The sequence below is a fragment of the Phascolarctos cinereus genome, unplaced genomic scaffold (assembly GCF_003287225.1).
Source record: "Phascolarctos cinereus isolate Bilbo 61053 unplaced genomic scaffold, phaCin_HiC Scaffold_5;HRSCAF=322, whole genome shotgun sequence".
Lineage (NCBI taxonomy): Eukaryota > Metazoa > Chordata > Mammalia > Diprotodontia > Phascolarctidae > Phascolarctos > Phascolarctos cinereus.
This window is the reverse complement of record NW_027555958.1, coordinates 9734818-9755010: the sequence shown is the minus strand read 5'-3', so window position 1 is coordinate 9755010 and position 20193 is coordinate 9734818. Positions and strand designations below refer to the sequence as shown.

At 45.5% G+C, this 20193-nt stretch overlaps 1 protein-coding gene across 2 annotated transcripts in view; it reads right to left on the bottom strand.

The window, feature by feature from the left end:
- UBE2F (ubiquitin conjugating enzyme E2 F (putative)) overlaps nucleotides 1-20193 on the bottom strand; it is a 123892-nt gene that overhangs the window by 63745 nt on the left and 39954 nt on the right. For both annotated transcript variants that reach the window (XM_020972128.2, XM_020972127.2), the window contains exons 3-4: nucleotides 9918-9947; nucleotides 7510-7575 (exon numbers count right to left, since the gene is read on the bottom strand). In XM_020972128.2, the coding sequence (XP_020827787.1) occupies nucleotides 7510-7575; nucleotides 9918-9947 (96 nt within the window). The remainder of the gene's footprint in view (nucleotides 1-7509; nucleotides 7576-9917; nucleotides 9948-20193) is intronic.

Below are 20193 nucleotides of genomic sequence, written 5' to 3'. Positions count from 1 at the left end.
CCTTCCCAGTCTTTTCACACCTTACTCTTCTCCTATAGGGTACTCTGTGATCCAGGGGCAATGTGTGTGTTCTCACTGGCTGGTTGTCCCCTGTGCCTGGAGCCCTCTACCTCCTCATCACCGCCTGGTTTCCATCAAATCTCCGCTAAAATCTCACCTTCTGTAAGAAGCACTAGTGGCTGGCCCTTCTTAATCCTGCTTCCTTCCTTCTGTGGCTAACCTCAGTCTGGCCTACAGATGTGCTGTTCTAGGCGATTGTTCACAGGGTGCCCCAAACAGACCACAAGCTTCCTGGAGCAGGAACTGTTTGCCTTTTGTCTTTCCCTGTAGCCTGGTGCTTAGCACAGTGCCCGGCACACAGTAGGTGCTCCCAAGTGCTAGCTGACTAGCTGACTGGCTTTTGCCCAGTGCCATATGCCCAACCAACACGACTCCTTTCAGCGGCTTCACTGAATGGGTGCCATGTAGTCAGGGTCTGGGCTGGGGCTGGGGGGAAGAAGAGCACACCGACTAGAGTCTGAGGAGTCCACAGAATGCATGCTAGGCATCCAGTATCTGGAGGGAGAGTCACCAACAGTGGGAACAAGCCCTAAGAGAAGCAACAAAACAGTGCAAGGTCTGATGTCACGAAGATCTGGAGCAGGGATCTGCTGTTTCTTTGTATCCCTGAACTGAGCTAGTGGATGGCACACAGTAGACCCTTAATACTAGCTGACTGATTGATCTGGGACAATCAGGCAACTCAGGGAGTCCAGAGAGAAGGCTACTGTGATCATCGAATGACAGATGAGGGTCCACACCCAAGGGGATGAGTGGGAACAGGAAAGAAAGCCAAAGCAAGCGGCCACAAGGGGGCAGTCTCCCCCTTTGACTCCTGGGCAACCACCCCCTGTCCCCAATGTGACCACCTAGATGCAGGGGTCAACTCGTGCTTCCCAGCTCTCCTGCCATCCCCGCAAGGTTCTTGAGGATACTGACCATCATTTTCCATCACTGGATCTTGGCTGTCTGGTACAAGGCCTCAGTCAACAAACCCAAGAATGCTAGGGGCAGCTAGGCGGTGCAGTGGATAGAGCTCCAGCCTCGGAGTCAGGAGGACCTGAGTTCAAATGCGGCCTCAGACACTTGACACGTACTAGCTATGTGACCCTAAGCAAGTCACTTAACCCTGACTGCCTCACCAAAAACCAAAAAACAAAACAAAACAAAACCAAGCCCGCCCCCCAATCATCCTGCGCCTTAGGGTGTTCTGAATTTAAAATGCAGCCTCACAAATCAACCTGACAGTAGCTACCGTCACAAAAAGGGAAGGGCAATCTGTCTGAGGAGGTAAAAGCTCTATGATGCTGCCTTTAAAAGCATTCCTACTAGAGAAATCAGGCAACTTCAGGCACAAAGAGGATGTCCCTGACTTGCCCCACCAACATGATGGATTCCTATTTCTCACTCCAAGTTTCTCTTAACATCCCAGTCTTGAGAACAATCAGCTAAACAGGAGAAGACTGTAAGAATATTCTAATTTTCTCCTTACAATTGATATATTTTTGCTTTTAATATACACAAAAATCCTTGAGGAGAAAGTAAAGATTTAAGATCTAGGGCTAAATATTAAATTCACCAAATTTCCTAAAATAGCTTAGGTGGGTATTTCATTAAAAATTAAAAACCTCAAACATGGAAATATGTTTAATATGATTATACGTGTATAGCTGTCTTGCACGCCGTCTTGGGGAAGGAGGAGGGGAGGAGGAGGAGGGAGAAAAAAATTTGGAACTCAAAATCTTATAAAAGTGAATGTTGAAAATAAAAAAAAATTTAAAAATTCAGAGCCTCCATTAACAAGTGATTTATCTGGCAAGTAGTGCATTCTACTTAAAGTTGTAAATGAAATACGATTTTCTGATACTTAAATAAAAGGGTATTTGAAGGAAGTAACCCCCAAGATAAAACCTCTCCCCTCCTATCACACAGATCCCTTTGCTTGGTGCTCTACTCGGTATTGATCAATCTCTAGGCCTAGTGCTGCCAGGCTTCATGTGCACAGAGGACTTCCTTCTCTCCCCCCAGGAGGCTCTAATCACTTTGAGAAGAGCCTGTGTCATTCCCGCTTCATACCTGCCTTTGGCTCTCCTTTGCCTGGCATGGTGCCACATACGTCACCGTTGCTTCAGAATTTTTAAAAATGTACTAATGCAGTGAGGTGTGACAAATGCTTCCATGACCTAAACTTCGCCCAATCAGGGGGAAGTAGAAGGTGAATTCGTCTCTTATCATGCAGGTGCTGGGACTTGAGTGAAAGGTTGAGACGGATGAGTCACAACTCCATTCAGAAATCCAGGTCACCTCATTCCTACTTCCTCCTAAATCAATCTCAAAGAACCAAAAATAGTAACCAAAAAAGAAAAGGCCAGGGCCCAGACCTGGGAGGACACAGGCCTAGCTATCTGCCAGGTAAGCAAACTCCCTCTATGAATGCAGCTCAGCACCTTCTCTATAAATGAGTCTCAGAGGTTACCTAGAGCACTGACAGATCCAGTGACTTGTCCAGGGTCACACTGCTAGAATGTCAGAGGCCGACCTTGGGCCCAGGGCCTCCTGGCTTTGAAGACTGTTCTCCATGCTCTACGCCAGGCTGCCTTTAATTAAAAGAAAAAAAAAGCCTCAAATAAATCTCAATGGAGATTTTTATTAAAAATATCTTTCTAAAAAAAGGCTATTGAAGCATTTTTTTAAAATGCACAGGAGAAAAGAGAATGAAGTTCAGACAGCTTTGAAAGCAACATTGGAGTTTTAATTTCTTTACAGCCACGTTATTGAGACTCACTGTCCCGCACTTAATCCTCTTTCTCAGCTCTGCTTTCCGACTGTGGCTCCTCCAAAGCTTTCCACCTGGCCTCCGACATTCACAGTCACCAAGAGTGGCTGCTCCCAGCTTCCTTTAAGTCTCCGCTAAGACCCCACTTTTTACAGGAAGCCTGTCCAGGTCCTCCTCAATCTTCTCGGCTTCTTCCCACCGAGATTCTCTCCAAGGATCCTGTCATACCTACTCTGCACATAACTGCTAGCATGTTTTCTCTCCCCATTAGACTGGGAGCTCTTTGAGACCCAGCAGGACCGTTTGCCTTTCTTTGTGTCCCCAGTGCTTAGCACAGTGCCTGGCACACAGCAGGCACTTAATAAATACTTCCAGATTTGGAAATGCTTTGGGGTTGGAGGTGTGTGTGTGGGGGAAAGATAGTTATTAAAATCAGAATTTAAAAATTTTTAAAAAATCTTTCTAAAATCAACACTACAAAAAATTCTGAATAGATTTAGAACAGGCTGGGTCGGCTCCCTGGACAATGCCCACGGGATGACTGTGCTACACCATTAAAAGAAAGGCTTCTGGGGGGTTTATGGAATGCTAATTTTCTCAAGCTTTAAATTTGTATCAGACCATTATTTAGGAATTCAACTCCTCTTTCTTCTATCTCCATGCTACTGTCCTGGCAACCTGCTTTAATTTCTCAGGACAAGAAACCTTCTGGCCAGTACACATGCTGCTCCAGAGAAGAAGCATCCTCTGTCGCCAACCGAGGCTGGGAATCGGGACAAGATGACGCACAATGGGGTTTTACCCCAGTGGGGAAACATTTCAGGCTCTGCCGGCAGCTGCTGGGCCAAGCCTTCTTCCTCCCTAAAACGGGGTTCACAGAAGTGACTTCTCTACCAAATCCTCAGCCCCCAAAGTCTTCCATGCACACACAAAACAATAAGAATGATTACCGGCACCACCAGCACCACCGGAATATTTCTGTGCACGTGATTTCCTGACTATTACCTAATTCTGATACAGAGAAACAAGTAACGATAATACCTTCACTTAAGAAAATACACAGGAGTGTATGACCTTTTATTGAATTGCTTACTGTCTCAGGCAGGGGGAGGTGAAGGAGGGAGAAAATGGGAAACTCAAAACAAATGTTTTTCTTATTTTTATTTATTATTTTATTTTTCCCCAGTTAAACATGTAAAAACAATTTTAAACATTCATTTTTAAAACTTGCTCAAAATTTTTTTAAATGAATGTTAAGAACTGTTTTTACATGTAATTAGGAAAAATAAAATATTATTTAAAAAAAGAAAACACATGTGAAGCACTTTGCAAACCTCACAGCTATATATGTATACATCTATGTACACCCCCCCCCCATTATTATTATACTGGCCATTCCGAACAGCTATGGACTTTGGACGGTTGTCAGAAAGGCAGCCAGATGGCACAATAAGTGGATTGGAATCAGGAAGACTTGAGTTCAAATCCTGCTTCACACACTTCCTAGCTGTGTGACCCTAGGCACATCATCTTGCCTCTGCCTACCTCAGTTTCTTATCTATAAAATGGAGGTGACTGTCAGAGCACCTCCCTGCTGTGAGGACCCAATGAGACAGGAAGAGGGTTTTGCAAACCTTAAAGGGCCCTCTTAACGCCAGCTACAAAGCTCATGCATTTTACTTTTCTAGGCCACGGGATGACCTGGTATAAAGTATGGATCAGAACAAGTCTACACAGCCCGGCAACTAGTGATGGCCAACAGAAGGAAGGGGCAGAGGTGATACGAGTCTAGGGGCATGGAAATCGGGGGCTAGTGGTACAAGCCCCCTTATCGACACCTACAAGGCAGGCACACAAACACTGCCTGTCATGGTGGTCCAATGTCCCCGAGAAAAGCCTTTAGAACACTTGGTACACTGAGACGGAAGTGCTCAGTCACTCAGGAAGAGCAGCCATGATAAGACCAGAATATAAAAGGAGTGGCTACAACAAGGGCCACGCATGAGTCATCTGGAAAATCCCCTTCTGTGGCACACGTGGCTCTTGGGAGTCAACGAAGGGTCATCTCTACTTGGCGGGCTGGGAGGCAGACACAGAGGGCTGCCCTAAGTGGCTTCAAAATTATGGAACCAAGAGAATCCCAAACCAGGATAGAGAAAAAAATGTGATTTTCCAAAACGATTTTCAATCCATTTTTACAGAAATTAAGGTTTTGCTGTTCTAAGAGGAAAAACCCCCTAGATGCTAGGCCCAGCTCACTTGTGCAGTGGTAGCCTCAGATAAGCTGATCAAAGCCACGAACTGGGAGAGAGCTGAAGGCTGTGAGTCGTCAGATGTGTGAGCCGTCTGCACACTTTGGTCCACTTGCCCATCTTACATTACATACAAGCCCCTACCAGCTTCATGACAGCCCTTCTCCCGCCCCAGTCCAGCCTGGAAGCCCCCAACGAAGAGGGGGCAGAAGCAGAAGCAACATTTTATGCCAATGTGGGAGACTGGCACCAAACCCACCCCCAGGAGCACCAGTGACAAAGGACACTATAGGGCGTGAGAGGAAGGCCCCTTGAGGGAGGGGTTAGAGGAAGACAAGGACAACAGAATGAGAAGGGAAAGGCTGCAGTCTAGCCCGAGAGATCATCTAACCTGCCCCCTCACTTTACAAATGAGGAAACTGAGGCTTAGAGACAGGGGTCACACAGTCACCAAATGAGGCCCTGCCTCTGGGCTGAGCCTCCCCTATGGCTGTACATCACCTACAAGGGGCTGGCGAGACCCTGCGAGATAGGACGCCCGGGCTACGTTCCACACTCTGCAGCAGATGAGGACAAAGACAGCTAAGAAACATCCATAAAGAGCGGCCCGGCTTCACCACACACAGGCCAGGCTGGCTGGACTAAGTGGTAGCGATGGAGATGAAGGGCAAAGGACAAAGCTGAGATCCCAGAAGTCAGAACGGAAAGAACTTGGTGACGAGCCCAATGAGGATGAAGGCAAGGGGCGAACAAAGACGATGCCCCACCCTCCTGCCAACTCTTAGGAAGAGTGTGTTTCATTCAGGAAACATGAGAGGGAGGTGGGGGTCGGGACGTCCAAGAGAGACGCCCTACCACCAGACTGATGGATTCAAACAAATGCACCCTGACCCTCGGGCTCTGGGGCTCTCACTCACACAAACTGGGTGCCCTTGAATCTGAGTGTCCCTGTTTGCAGAATTAGGGTGCCAGACTGGATGACCTCTAAGAGTCCTTGATGCCAGAGAGTCACGTACTGCTGCACTCTGGCCAGCCAAACCCCCATCCCGCCCCAGGTACTGTGCCCCACCTCACCCTGCTCTTCTCCCCTCCCACACACAAAGGTGGATGTTTCTCCGGGGCATCTCCCCAAAGCCTTTGCTGTGAGACATCAGTATGTAGTAGAAAGACCCTGGCTCCAGGCAGGGTCCTTGGGCTTTTCCTAGCGACGACACTGATGCACTGGGTGACCCTGGTCAAGGCACTTAAACTCCCCTACCCTCAGTTTCTTCATCTGAACAATGCAGATAATAATAGCTCTGCCTGCCACGCAGGGCTAACATGTGGACCGAATGAGCTAATGTGTATAAAGTGCTTTGTAAACTGAAAAGCCATAACCCAATCAGATATAACCATCAGCTCATGTTTCCACCATTCACTAACTTAATCAGCTAGCTATGTGGCTATCAGGGGCTTTCTCCTCCCTCTACCCCACCCCCAAACTGCTATAATCCTCCAAAAGGTGGAACAGGGAGAATTGGGTGGCGATTGTACTGTTCTGCTTACTTTGAGGGAGAATGAAAGAAACAAGTGATTCTCTTGCAGGAAAACTGTTTTGGGCTTGTGGTGGGCCAAGGAGTAGGAACAATTCGTTAGCTTCCTGCCCAGTTCCTGATGCCCAGGTCTGGACCCTGTCTGACTGTCCACTGTCCCTCCGTTCATCTTAGCTGTGTCTGCCCCAAGGCAAGCCTGGCTCCTAGGACGCTAAGGCAGCAGGACTTGTCAATCAGGCATCCTTGGAGTACTCCCTGCTGGAGAAGGCAAGAGCATGGTGCAGTCCCTCCCAATCCCTATCTGACCAAAAGGTCTTCAAAGTCCTCCATTCCCATCTGAGCTAACTCCAGAAAATCCTACATAGAAGTCATACTATTTACGTCAACCACTTAGTGTTTCTGCCTAACTGCTTTAAAGCACGTTAATGGTAATCTACCATTAAATATCACACGAATTTATGTTGTAAATTTTATGATTACATCAAAAATTCTGTGTAACTATGTCCCGCTTTCATCATTTGTTAGCCACACACCATATTCACTGATGAACAATTTTTAAAAACTGAAGGAAATACTGTCAATGAGGGAGCAAAAAAATCACACCAAAAGCTGATTCAAATAGATAAGCTCATTGCAAAAAGTAATGATAATTAAAAACTGGAAGAGGGTTTTTTGTTTTAGTCTAAAGGTTTTAAAAGGAGGAAATTCCCTTTCCTTTCTAAACATTCTCCCGCACTGCACGTTCTCCTCTGATGCCTGCTATGGCCTGGCAGGGACCTTGGATTCTCCAGCTCTAGAGGCCTATGGGAAGCTGGAAGGGTCTCATATACACACAAAGAGGTGATTGGAGGAGGGAGGGTCCCACCAATAACCCCCACGCATGGATCTACAAATTATCCAAAAACATTACCTGGGGTGACTGTTAGCTGAAAGTAGTGAAGCTTGTTTGGATCAGGAAAATTCACTTTACATGTACCTACAAAAGAAAACAATCATGAGGAAAGTGTAACAGCCAGAGACAAGACACCCAGAATAGTGGGAGCTGTGGCTCATGGCCACAACTGACTGACGGCGTAGACTGTGAGTCACTGGGCCCACTCAGCATGCCACAGGTTCCATGGCAGGGTGCCAGGCAGACTCCCTCCAAGTCATACTGTGTCCTGGCCACAATGAAGGCTCCAGTTGGAAAAATCAGTAAACATTTTTTAAGCACCTACTAAGTGCTGGGTACTGTGCTGTCATTTGCACATTAAGAGGAGGAGAATCAATGTCCTCTGGGGTCACCCCTTCCAAACAGAAAAGCACCACCACAGGAATAGAGGCCAAAGGAAAGGAGCAGGACTAGGCAGCATCCTCTAAAAGGATTCTGGAAACCCAGAAGCCCTTGGGGTAGAACTGACTCTCCCTAGGTTTCATTTTACACATTAGTACCAGTCCCTCCCACGGAACACACTAGGATCTTGACTGTTCTATTACTATATGACTTTTTAAATAAGAATAAGCAGAAAGAAATCCAACTATGACATATATTTAGGCAAGCAAATATAAAAATACAAAAGATATAATTTACTTGGGGGTAGGAGTTTAATCGTATTAAATGTTCCTTAACATCTTGACTACCATTGCACAGATGGGATCTGTCACTGAGATAAAGATTTACTGAAAACAGGGGTAGCATTAAGCTAACCATCCTTCACGTCGATGGTTCAACTGGCATCTCATTAGCAAGGTACAGACATGACAATGTTGATGGTTCCAGGACAGCTTTCTGAAATGCATGAATGATGGCTCTACTTGGGAACAAGGAGTTTGTGACCAAGAGGCCCCTGAAAGGAGATGGCCATGCCACCTTCCTTGAGAGTGTCTGCAAACACTGCCGACCTGCTGATGGGCAATTTGTTTCGTGTGACTTTGTTTCTCCATATGGATTCTGAAGTTCACATATTTCAGTGCAAATGAAAGCAGAAGACTATGGGAGCTGCTAGAAATGAACAAAACCAATGGCCCGAGGATCCCTCAAACAGAGGCCCTCTGGCCTTGCTGGGCCCTCAGCCTGCCACGGTTCCTTCTGTGGTGGGGCCTGCTTCCAAAGCCCCAAGGGCCTCCACACCACAGTGCCGCATGGCATCGAAGGAGGAGTGTGGAGTAGAGGAACCAAAAACCAAAGTGGTTCGTTTTCCACTTCTGTCTTGTTGGTGAACTGACTGTTCTCCAGGCCTGAATGGAGCTTTTCTCGACAGTTTCATCTCTCAATCTGCTGACACGACATTTTCACGGACAGTTTTAGGTCACGGAATCATGGGATCCAGAGCTTATTCAAGGGCCAAAAGGAGTTTCTCCCCCACTGGTGATCCGTCAGTAAAAGGGGACGAGACTTGGCCAGGTACACTCACTGCTGATGCTTCTCTACCAACAGCTTTAACAAGAAGCGAAACCTTCTACTTGTTTTTGTGGGGTCTGTGGAAAGATTTTTAAGCTTACACAAAAGTGTGTCATTGGCATTCTGTGTCCTGCCTCAGATTGAGCCATGGAGACTCCGGTCAGCATGGAATAGTTGGGTAAAACTGCCTCTGTTCCTTTTTTTAGTGGTAGGTGTTTTGGGGGATGGAGAAGAGGGACTCCGTGAAACTCATCCATCTCCGCCAATGAGGAAGGACAGCTGAGTGTGCTTTTCACTAGTAAGGGTATCAAATCAAATCTCATTTCAAGGAAAAGACTTGCTTTGATTTTTCCTCCTAGATTACTGAATAAAATGGAGCCAAAGCTACAATTCTATAAACTAAAACAAAAATGAAACATATTCTTAGCATCACCAGTCAAGAAAAATGATGGATAACTGTGCCCTTTCTGATATGAGGATGTGAAGAGCCACTGGGATTTGTATAAGTGGACAGGATAAGGACAAGTCTGAAAAGGGAGACATCTGCAAAATTCAGTGAACTAAGGCTGAAGAAGACTATTTTCCTCTCTCCACCTTTCCCATTATTTGGAAACAGGCCCTTTGGAGAATGACTGGTCATAACCACCATAATGAGCACAGGCTTATATATAGTCTATGCCTAAGGAAATCACTGGTGCTGCCCTGAGAACACCCAAAGTGACTTTGTTTCTCAAGATTTTCATTTGTCTTTTAACAAAGGCAGTAATGTTACCTTCACAGAAAGGGGGGGGGGACCCTCCCTCACAATGAAAAGTCAGAAGCCAAAGTAAATGCAGAGATGGGTAAGGGGCAGACCTCCTGCAAGATCAAAGAGCACAACGCCCTCCATGGAGTCACTGTGGCCACAGAGTCTCTGTCACGGCCAGCTGGGTACTTACAAGGTAAATTGGCTTCAAGCTCTGCAACCTCTGTAGAAAACAAAAAGACTCTGGTTAGTGCCAGTTAATTAATGCATTTTCAGACAGAATCTGTCCCAGATGGACAGAGGCTTCTAGAGTATTGAAAGAGCTCAGTACAAAGGAGCCTGATTTTCACTAAACTGGTGGAACATCTTAACTCCAGAGTTTTAAAAGAAGTGACCCTGAGACAAAGCAGGCAAGCGTGCTCTGTCTGAGGGCCTTTCCAGCATAATGCACAGCAGCTCTCCGACAACAATGCACCGCCCAGAGCAGATCCAACACTCCCACTGAAGTCGAGTCTCCTGGACCACTTGCGGGTTGCTCAGAAGCCACGAAAGAGACGTGGTACACTTTTTTCCAGAAGCTATGCAGATGAGTTTCTGCTGATATTTATATTTATTTCTCATCAGAATACTGATGAAGATAATAATGACTCACACTTATGCAGTGTCTTGGACACAGCTGCTAACAAAAATCGTTTGTCATCAACACCTGGCCAATCAATATTCCGAGTATCTTGTCCCAGGCTTTAGAGAGGGTCACGCTCAGAAGCAGGGGGACAATTCCTTATTTTCAGCCAGGGGAGCCTGCAGCCTCCCTGACACTGGTCACTCCTAGCGGCTCTCCTATGTTACACATGAGAGGGGTGGTTGATGCAGCAGTCTCTGTTGGTGCTGCCAAGAGGAGTGGAGAGAACTCAGACCCGGCCCGTGTACACCAGTAATGGAGAAGCAGGAAGTGGCCCTGGGGGAAGGGAGGGCAGAGCTCAGAGTTAAGGGAACTAGCAAAGGAGCCTTAGGAGAGGCCAGTCTTAACAAAAGGATCAGGAAAGAGCATTGTCCCACAAGCCAGAGAGGAGACAATCTAGATAAGGTGAGGGATCAACAGCCTGCAGGTCTTAGGGCACTGGAGCGCTGAGGAGAGGCCAGGCCAGGGAGTAGCATGAGCAGCAGGCAGAAAAGGGAAAGGGAAAACAGCTAGGTTTGCAGAGAGCAAAAATGTGCTTTGAGGCTTGCAGGGCAATTTGCAGTTTCCTGTAATGGAGTGGGAGGGATGGGAGTGTCATAAACCTTCCACTGGCTTCTTTTGTGGAAAATGAGGCACTGAAGGTCAGAGGGGAAATGACCTCAGATTTTCACAGCACCTCAAGCCAAGGGCCCAGTGCCCACAGCCACCATAAAGTCCCCTGTATAATCACATAGCTCTAACGGCCCTAGTGGTCAAGGATGGACCCTACTGCAGCTGGTGGTGCAGCAGATGGAGGGCTGGCCTGGAGTCAGAACTGACATTGCAAACCCTGCCTCAATCGCCTGCTACCTGTGTGACCCTGGGCAAGTTACTTCATTGCTGCCTGCCTCAGTTTCCTCATTTGTAAAATGGAGATATTAACAGCACCACCTTCACAGGGTTTCTGCAAGGACTGAATGAGATCATACTTGTAAAGTGCTTAGCACAGTGCCTGGCACACAGTAGGTCCTAGATGAATTCTTTTTTTCTTGTTCCTTCCCGCTATGGTTGTCATTCCCAATGATTATCTAGAATTTGTTCATTCGCCCTTTTAAACTTCCCAGCCAGAGTAATTCTCAGGGGCAACTGTGGGGTGGGGTGGGGCTGCGGTCTCATGCAAACAACCATAAGACATGTAAGGGTTACTGAATGAGTCTGGCTTATCTAAGTAGTCAGTCAGCAAACATTTATTCTGGGAATACTACATGTTTAGCATGGTGCAAACCGGATACTAAATGGGCCAGATCCCTCCAAGTTTCTATAACAATCCAACTTCATCAGCAGGGAATGAGGAGCCATCCCCTACAGCCTGGGTGTGCTTTATGGAGAAGTCAAGATGGCCCCGAAGCTAAGGTGGGACTGGACCAAAGAGATGCTGTAGGAAATCATCCTGAAAGCACTAAAGGATTGGCTGCTGTTACCATTTGGTTTTCATTTTTTTTTTCAATTAGCAAGCATTTATTTTCTCACTCTACTCCAATTTAAAAAAAGAAAAAGAAACCCTTGTAACAAATATCCATGGTCAAGCAAAACAAATTCCCACACTGGCCGTGTGCCACAATGGATGTCTTGCTTTGCATCATGAATTAAGGTATAGGTTTTTTTCATCAGATATTTAAAGGAGAAGATGCCAAAGAATGCAGAAAAAATCAATAAACATGAAGACCCCAAAAAAGTGATGGAGAGAACACTGCCGACCATCTGTAGGATAGAGAAAACAATAGCACCTACCTCTCAAGGCGCTTCGCCAAACACTAGTTATTATGACTCTTCTTCTCTAAGATTCCCTTCCACTGTATCTTGAATGTGGCTATGCATGTACTGTTGTCTCCCCACCAGGATGTCAGCTTCTAGAGGGCATGAGCTGCTTCACCTTTAGTTACAGGCCACATGTGGGGTGGGAGAGGTGATCGGGAACCCTGAGGTTCAGAGGGAAAGCCATGTTGAAGTGTGGGAGGGCAGGAGGGCTGGGCAGAGGCAAAGTCAAGTTTGGCCGACTCTGGGATTTAATGGGGGCAGCTCCTACACAAATTCACCCCCCACACCAATGCTGCCTTTGGCAGACATGTTGGAAACTACTGGCATCTGATAAAAGTAGATTGAATCAGCTATCTACAAGGAGAGAGCTTAAGAAAGGGGGCCTCTTGTTAATGGTGACTCACTTTTTTATCCTTCAATGAAAAGAATCTAAACTCACAGGATTTTTATTCTGTCTCTAAGATTATGCAGTAAATCAGACAAACATGCTTATAAATGAAGGTAAGAGAAATAACCTCAAGGAAATGAAAAGAGGTTGGCTAAATTAAGGAAGGGAAAAAGAAAAAGGGGAGAGAGGGAGCTGACCAGTTTTGAAAAAATGCTCAGGGGGCCCTGTAGGATTCATGCCAGAAAGGAACATTCCACCCAGTGGAAACTCTGGAATGTTCTACCAACCTCAGGCACAAACTAAAAGGAGACTGAGAATGCAGACAGTGCCTGACCAGGAAGCTTCAGAGATGTGCCAAGAAAATGCAAAGAGGTCAACCATCGGCAACTCCTATCAACTCCAAAAACCACAAGTCCAAAGAAGTTCACAACAAGTAGAATTGGGAGCAAGACAGTCCACCCATCGACAATTCTACTGTGACCACAGCAGAAGATGGTTCCGGGTCAAATCTGTCAAAGAAAGATCTGCTTCAAAGAGTGTTAAGCAAAGCTTATCACAGAAACTGGCAGCCAGCTGGTCTGGGTCCCACAGCATGCTGGGGGAGAGAGCAGTGGGAAGAAGCAAAGCAAAGACCCCATCCCCCAAGCCCCATTCAATATCTGGAAAACGTACCAGATTAAATCCTGATGGACAAATCCAGAAAAAGGTCACTGAGTCATTTCTCCAGCCCACGTGGCAAAGAGAGGTGGTCAAAGAGGTCAGTGGACATTGGGGATGGGGTCTAGCCAGAAACTGAGACTTGGGAAAGACCTTAGTTTAAAAAGGCCAAGGTCACTCGCTGCATCTGGGGCCATTGCCAGTCATCTTGACTTCTGTCTGCCACTGGACTCCAAAGACACTGGAGAAGAGTGCGGCTGATGACTGTGCAACTCTGGCTCACTTACATCCAATTCACATGCGAGTCAAGATATCGCCCTGGTGATGTCATCGGTCCTCTTCAAGAATGAAGGACCACCACCACCACCAAACCACGTGAAGTGCACCCCAGCCCAGGGGACCTGTGCACCTGGCCAAGACAAGGTCCCAGACCCACGCTGGGGGGCCCCATGATGGGAACACGTGCCAACTGGCAGTTGTCTCTCTATCTAGTTGTGGGTCACACAGATCCAGGGCAGACTGAGGAGGGCTCTTGTGCCCAAGGGTAGCATGCTGGGGTAAGAAGAGGTCACAGACTTCAGGTGGTGTGCAAAGAGAGAAACACATGCACAAGCCTGCACCAGCCAGAAGGCTTGGACCCCAGAAGTAGAGGGAGATCTCGATTCCAGCTTCTAACCTGGAAGGCTTCATTCTGATGCCTAAGAAGGAAAATCCAGGCCAGGAATCCCAAACCAAAGGGGAGCCTACACTGGTCTCACTTTGAACCAACAGAGCTTCCCATAAGGCTGAGAGAGGTTGAATCTAGCACTCTCTCCTCTTGCTCAGACCAGGGCGGCAGCAATCAGACTTTGTCCTAGATTAAGCCCCTCTGGGAGCTCTGAGAGGTCATAGGTCTCCAGCCAGAGCTGCCCCCAAGATCCTGGGATATCACAACACTCAATATTCTAAAAAAGCAACAACAGGAGCAGCCCAGACCTTCCCTCCCGAAATGCTGCAGAGCCGAGTCCCCACATCAAGCCCAAAGTCAGGAAGAATGAAGAAACAAAGAAGAATTCTACCCTAAAAAGCTATTATGGTGACCAAAAGGAAAACACCTACAAGAAAAGCCTTAGAGAAGCACATGCCAGGCACAAACTCCTGGAAGCAATCATGCAAGAGTTAAAAAAATGTTTTTATAAATTCAAGGAGACTACTGGAGGAAATACTGAGAAGAAATGAGAACTATGGAAGAAAGAGCTGGAAAAGGAATTCACATCTAAGCACAAGGGGTACAAAAATTTGCCTGAGCAACAAAATCTCTGAAAATCAGAATGAACCAAATAGAAGCCAATGACTCTAGAGGACAACAAGAAATATTAAGAAGTCAAAGGACTGAAAAAATAGAAGAAAATGGAGGCTATAGGAGCAAAAACAACTGGCTTGCAAAACAGATAGAAGAGAAAAAATCTGAGAATCACTTCACACCATGACCAAAAAGAGAGCCTAGACATTATATTTCAAGAGATCTTTAAAGAAAAACTGCTCACATCTCTTAGAATCAGAAGGAAAGTGGTAACAGAAAGAATCCATTGCTCACCTCCTAAAATCAAAAAAATGAAAACTCCCAGGAATATTACAGCCAAAATCTGGAGCTTTCAGATGAAAGAAAAAAATACTACAAGCATCAAGAAATTGAGAATTCAAGTACTGAGAAGCCACAGTCAGGATCACTTGTGACTTTAGGGGCTGCCACCTTCAAGGAACTGAGAGTACGGAGCACAGTGCTCCAGAAGACAGTGTGATATAGGTGACATCCAAGAATTACTTACCTATCAAAACAGAATAAAATCCTACAGGAGGAAACAATGGATCTTTAATAACACAGAGGACTTCCTGATGAAAAGACCACAGCTACACAGAAACACTGAAGTTCAAGCACAGGAGTTAAAAATGAACAATCACAACGGACTGGATATACTGTTTATATTCCAATATGGGAAGATGATACATGTGTCCTCTCTAAGTCCTGTCATCATCAGGGGTCACAGGAGTTCAATCATATAGAAGGCCTGAGAATGGTTCTGTTACATCCTGACAAAGACATAAAGAGGGGGGGAGAGAGGTGAAGAGGAATACACCTTTTAAAGGGGGAAGGATAAGGAAATTATTTCACATAATTATTGGGTACAAGTAGACATCTATACAGATAAATGTTTACTGATTGATTCTTAAGGAGGAAGGGTGGCAGTAGGGGAGAAGGTAGATTTTTGCTGATTGAAAAAACTAAGTTAGCCAAGGTAGGCTCCTGACTCAGTTCCAGCATCTCAGAGCTGGAAGGGTCCTCAAAGGCCATGTGGTCCAGTCCATACTTAAATGAGAACCACCTCTAAGACATCCCTGCCTAGTCTCTCCTGGTGAAAGGGAGCTTACCACCTTCTAAGGCAGCCCATTTTATCTTTATGGGGCAAATGAATGGTACAATGGCTAGAGTACCAGGTAGAGTCGGGAAGATGTGTTCAAATCCAGCCTTAGCCACTCTCTAGCTGGGTGACCCAGGGCAAGTCACGTAAACTGTTTCTTTTCTCTTGTGTAAAACGGGAATAACAGCACCAACCTCACAGGGTTTGAAGATCAAGAGATCATAACTGGAAAGTGCTTAGCCAGGTGCCCGGCATATAGTGGGTGCTCTGTAAACGTTGTTGCTGTTTTACTTTGGACAGGCCTAATTCTTGAGACCTCTTTCTTGAAAACAAACCAAGGTTTGCTCCTTTCCAACTTTTGCCCGTGGTTTCTAATCCTGCCTTCTGGGGCCACACAGAACGAGGCCTATGTCTCTTCTACATGACTCCATACTGGAAAATGGCCATCATGGCCCTTCCTGCTCTTCTCTTCTCCAGTTCCTTTGGCCAGTCCTCCCTATGGCATGAATTGGAGGCCCAGAGAGAGGCAGCATGGGACACTGGCAAGAACACTGGGTTCAGGTGAGAAGATCTGGGTTTGAATCTGGGTCCTGCCATTTAATACTGACGTGACCTTGGGAAGGCTGTTTCCTCAGCCACAAAATGAAGGGCTTGGATGGAGGGCCTCCAACTTCTCTGCTAGTTCTGACCTAGGATCCTGGTTGCTTTTGTCTGGCACACTCTCCTAATGTGGTACCCAGAAATGAAAAGACATTCCAGATGTGGCCTGAGAAGGTCAGAGGAGCTTAGAACCCTCACCCCCTTACTCCTGGATGTAGAGCTCTTTTAACGAAGCCTTTCTTGGCTATCATCTCCCCCTACTGACTCATTCCAAACTGGAAGTCTACTAAAAACACCAGATTTTTTCAAACAAACTGCTGTCTAATCATGCCTCCCCCATTTAGTACAGAAACCCATTTTAAGTGTAAGATCTTATGATTATTTATTCTGCTCACATGCATCTTATTCAATTCAGACCAATGTTTTAGCAGATCAAGAACATCTGGGATCCTTCCGCTGGCTATCCCGTCCAGCTTTCTCTCATTAGCTAATCTAATAAGCATACTAACATGCTTTATCCAAGTTACTGATGGCCAACAACAGAGTTCTGGAACACTCCACTGGAGACTTTGTCCCATGGTGATCTGGGATCACCGACAACTGCTCTTTGGATTCAAGTACTGAAACAGTTCCAAATCCACCTAATTGTATTATCATCTAACTGGAGTCACTGAATCAACAAGGAGAAAAATCTGTCCTGGCCTTGAGTCTCACCATAAGGAGGATGTGGTGGCTGGGGTAGACATGATGGGAACTTTGGTAGCAAATAAGACTCTGCCAAATATCTGGCTAAAATACTTTATCTCTTGCACAGACCACATTGCTAGCCAAAAGGAAACAGATTTAGTTTGGCACAAACTACTCTTGATGAGGCCATGCTATATCTCTGTGATTCCTACTTCCTTTTCCAGATTTTCAGTAACCATTTCTATAATAAAACCTTCTAGAATTTAAAGTCAGAATGCCAGAAATTAAAGTCAAAATGGCAGCCTATAATGGTCTGAATTCTCTTCTCTTAAAAAACAAAAAACAAACAAACCCAGACACCACCTTGTGCTTCTCCATGTCTTTGCTACGCCTCTTGTTTTATAAGATCTTTCAAAGGTCACTCCCAGGGACTCAGCAATCACACCTGCCAAGTCTTTCAGTACCACAGCATGTAATTCATCTGGATCTAGTGACCTGAATTCATTTAGGGCCTCTGCCTCCCTGCTTGTCTTGGCGATCAATACCCTCTTGGCCATTTTCTCTTGGTCCATCCCAGTCCAAAGAACAGTCGTTCTCCTTGCCAGAGAAAACAAGCAAACTATGAGTTCTGCAACTTTGACTTCTGTCCTGTTATCATGACCCCATCTACCTGAAGCTGTCTTTGTTCCCCCGGGTCTCTTCTCTAGCCTCAAGCTTACCCTGAGCGTGGGCCCCTGGCACTATGCTTACACCTCCACGTCACCCCTTTCACTCATCTCCTATCTCTTGTCCTTGCTTCCATCTTCTGTATGTTTTGTAAAACTTCCCTGTGTGTCTATTTAGACAACGTTCTTTTCCCTCTTCATCAGAGATTTCATTTTCGAGTTTCCTATCCTTCCTAGGGTGAACATGCCTGTAGATGTGTAGTCCACTGGATTCTACCTAGCCTTCCTCTGAAACCTTTGAAACTGCTCCTGCCAAAGCTACACTACATGCCAAGCGATGAAGGGCTTGCAAGCAGAGCCGTTAATTCCCATCAAATCTGCCCTGGCAATGGTGTTCCAATTACTGGTGAGAGTCATGTAACGGGACAGATTCACTGCTTGCTGATTCTGTGGCTCTCAGCCTTATGCCTCATCTGGAAGGTGGCCAAGCATCCTTACAGCGACCACTTTTACAAATGCAGGACACAGCTCTGGTAACCACTGGAGGCAGCTAGAAAGAACAATGGAGAGAGCACTGGACCTGGAGGCAGAAAGACCTGAGATCAAATCCAGCCCGACACCAGTTGTGTGACCCTGGGCAAGTCACTTAACCTCTGAGTTTTCTCATCCATTCAAAAGGATAGAATGGAAAAAAATGTGTAAAGTACTTTGAAAAACCTTCAAGTGCTGCATAAATGCTAGCTGTTATTATTAGCCTGTAAATAGCAGAGCCCCTCATCCAGCTAGCTAACCTCTTCTATGAAGAGCAGGGTCTTGTGGAAGACCAGGAACGGCTTTTCCTTGGGGAAACTCTGCTCTGGTCCTTTGAGGTGCTGGCTAAAGAAGAAAGGGGCCCCCCTAGCCATCCTAATGGTCAAGTCATGGTGAAAGATGACAAAGAAGGGGTGTAGGCCCAAAACAGTAACAAACCAAAGAAACCCCATCAGAGACCTGACCACACCTGGGACCTCCAGGGAGCAGGCTTTCAAGCCTTTATTTCCACAACAGGAAGGAAGAAGAAAAGGAAAGAATCTGAGAAGACCCTTCAAGGGGGAAGTTAGCCACGTGGATCCTAACAAAGTAGATCTGAAGCTTCTTAACACCAAATTCTCCAGAGGTGATCCATGCAAACTCTACATTGAGGCTTTCCAGATGATGTAGGGCATTTTCTGTACTGTACCTCATTTGGGTGAAATCTATTTTGCCATGGCAATAAGAAATTACAAGTATCATTAAAAAACAAAAAACCCAGTCTACATTATCATTCAAATGTTTGTTTTTTTAATAATTCATAAAGTGAAAAAAATTCATAAAGTGTATTCATAAAATGTTTCATTCATTTGAACACTGTCTCAAAAATGCAAAGCCCCATAGAAAAAGCTCCATGTAATTTTCAGTTCCTGATCCTCCCTTATCTTGACTAATCTGGAAATAATAAAGTTCATAAATCTCCTTGCTATATACAACCACAAAAAACCAACCATGAACATTGATCTTCTTAAGATATTCTTGGTAAGGAACATTAACTACCTTTTGGAACATTGTTTCTTAGATACAACTATGATCCTATTCTTGAAGCATTCAATATGATCAGCAGATTTGCAGTTTTTCCACTGTCCTGAACCTCCTTCTTCACAAGTTGCCCAAAATTCCCAGAACCAAAGATTCCATTTTTACTCAATATTACACTTCCATCTCTTAGTCTTCTCGTCTTTGGCAGTGCCATCTTGGATACACGACAAGAAGAGAGAGCCAAATTCCATCTACTTGCCAAAGGGTTCTGAAAGGCAACTGGAGGAGTTGCATAATTTTACCAAACATCTTTCTAAGAAAATTGATCCTTTTTCGTTCACAACTAAAGATAAAATCACACAGTCCACTCAAACAGCAATTCATATTTGAGATGTCAGATTATAAACTTCAAACTGAATGCCATGTTGTCCTCCTAGAAGACATTTACTTGTAGGTAAGATTCTTGCCATGAATTCAAGATATACACACTTTCTATAAAATACAAGTAGTATTCAATAGCCAAAGGTATCTGAAAGGCTACTCTTCTTTTTTTTTTCCAGTCAAAGACAAGGTTTATTAGAACATCTGTCACATTGGACAGACTCTTAAGAAGTCTGAACATTAGTAAGCTATTGACTAGATTTTAAGAATCTGTGGCTAGATTTTAAGTATGTAAGCATCTTAATGGAGACAAGATGGACCTTATATACAGGAAGAAGGATCTAGGAGTGGCCAAGTAGTCTATGAGGTAACAGAACTCCAGGGACCTGGACCACTTGGCCAAGGGAGAATGGTGCCTAGATAGGAATAAGGGTGCAAAGTGCCCTGGGGCCACAGGAGATCTAGGTTAGGTTAAGGGTAACAGAGAATTGGGAGACTGGGTATAGCCAAAATGAAAGACCAGCTGATGGGATTACAGCCTCAGGCAAATGCCAATTTGCCCACGTGGGAAAGTTCAGGGTTTTTCTTTTTTGGGGTCTAGATCCCATCATCATCATTCCCCCCACAAGCAAATTCTTGTGGGGTAAGGGGCGAAGGTCTTG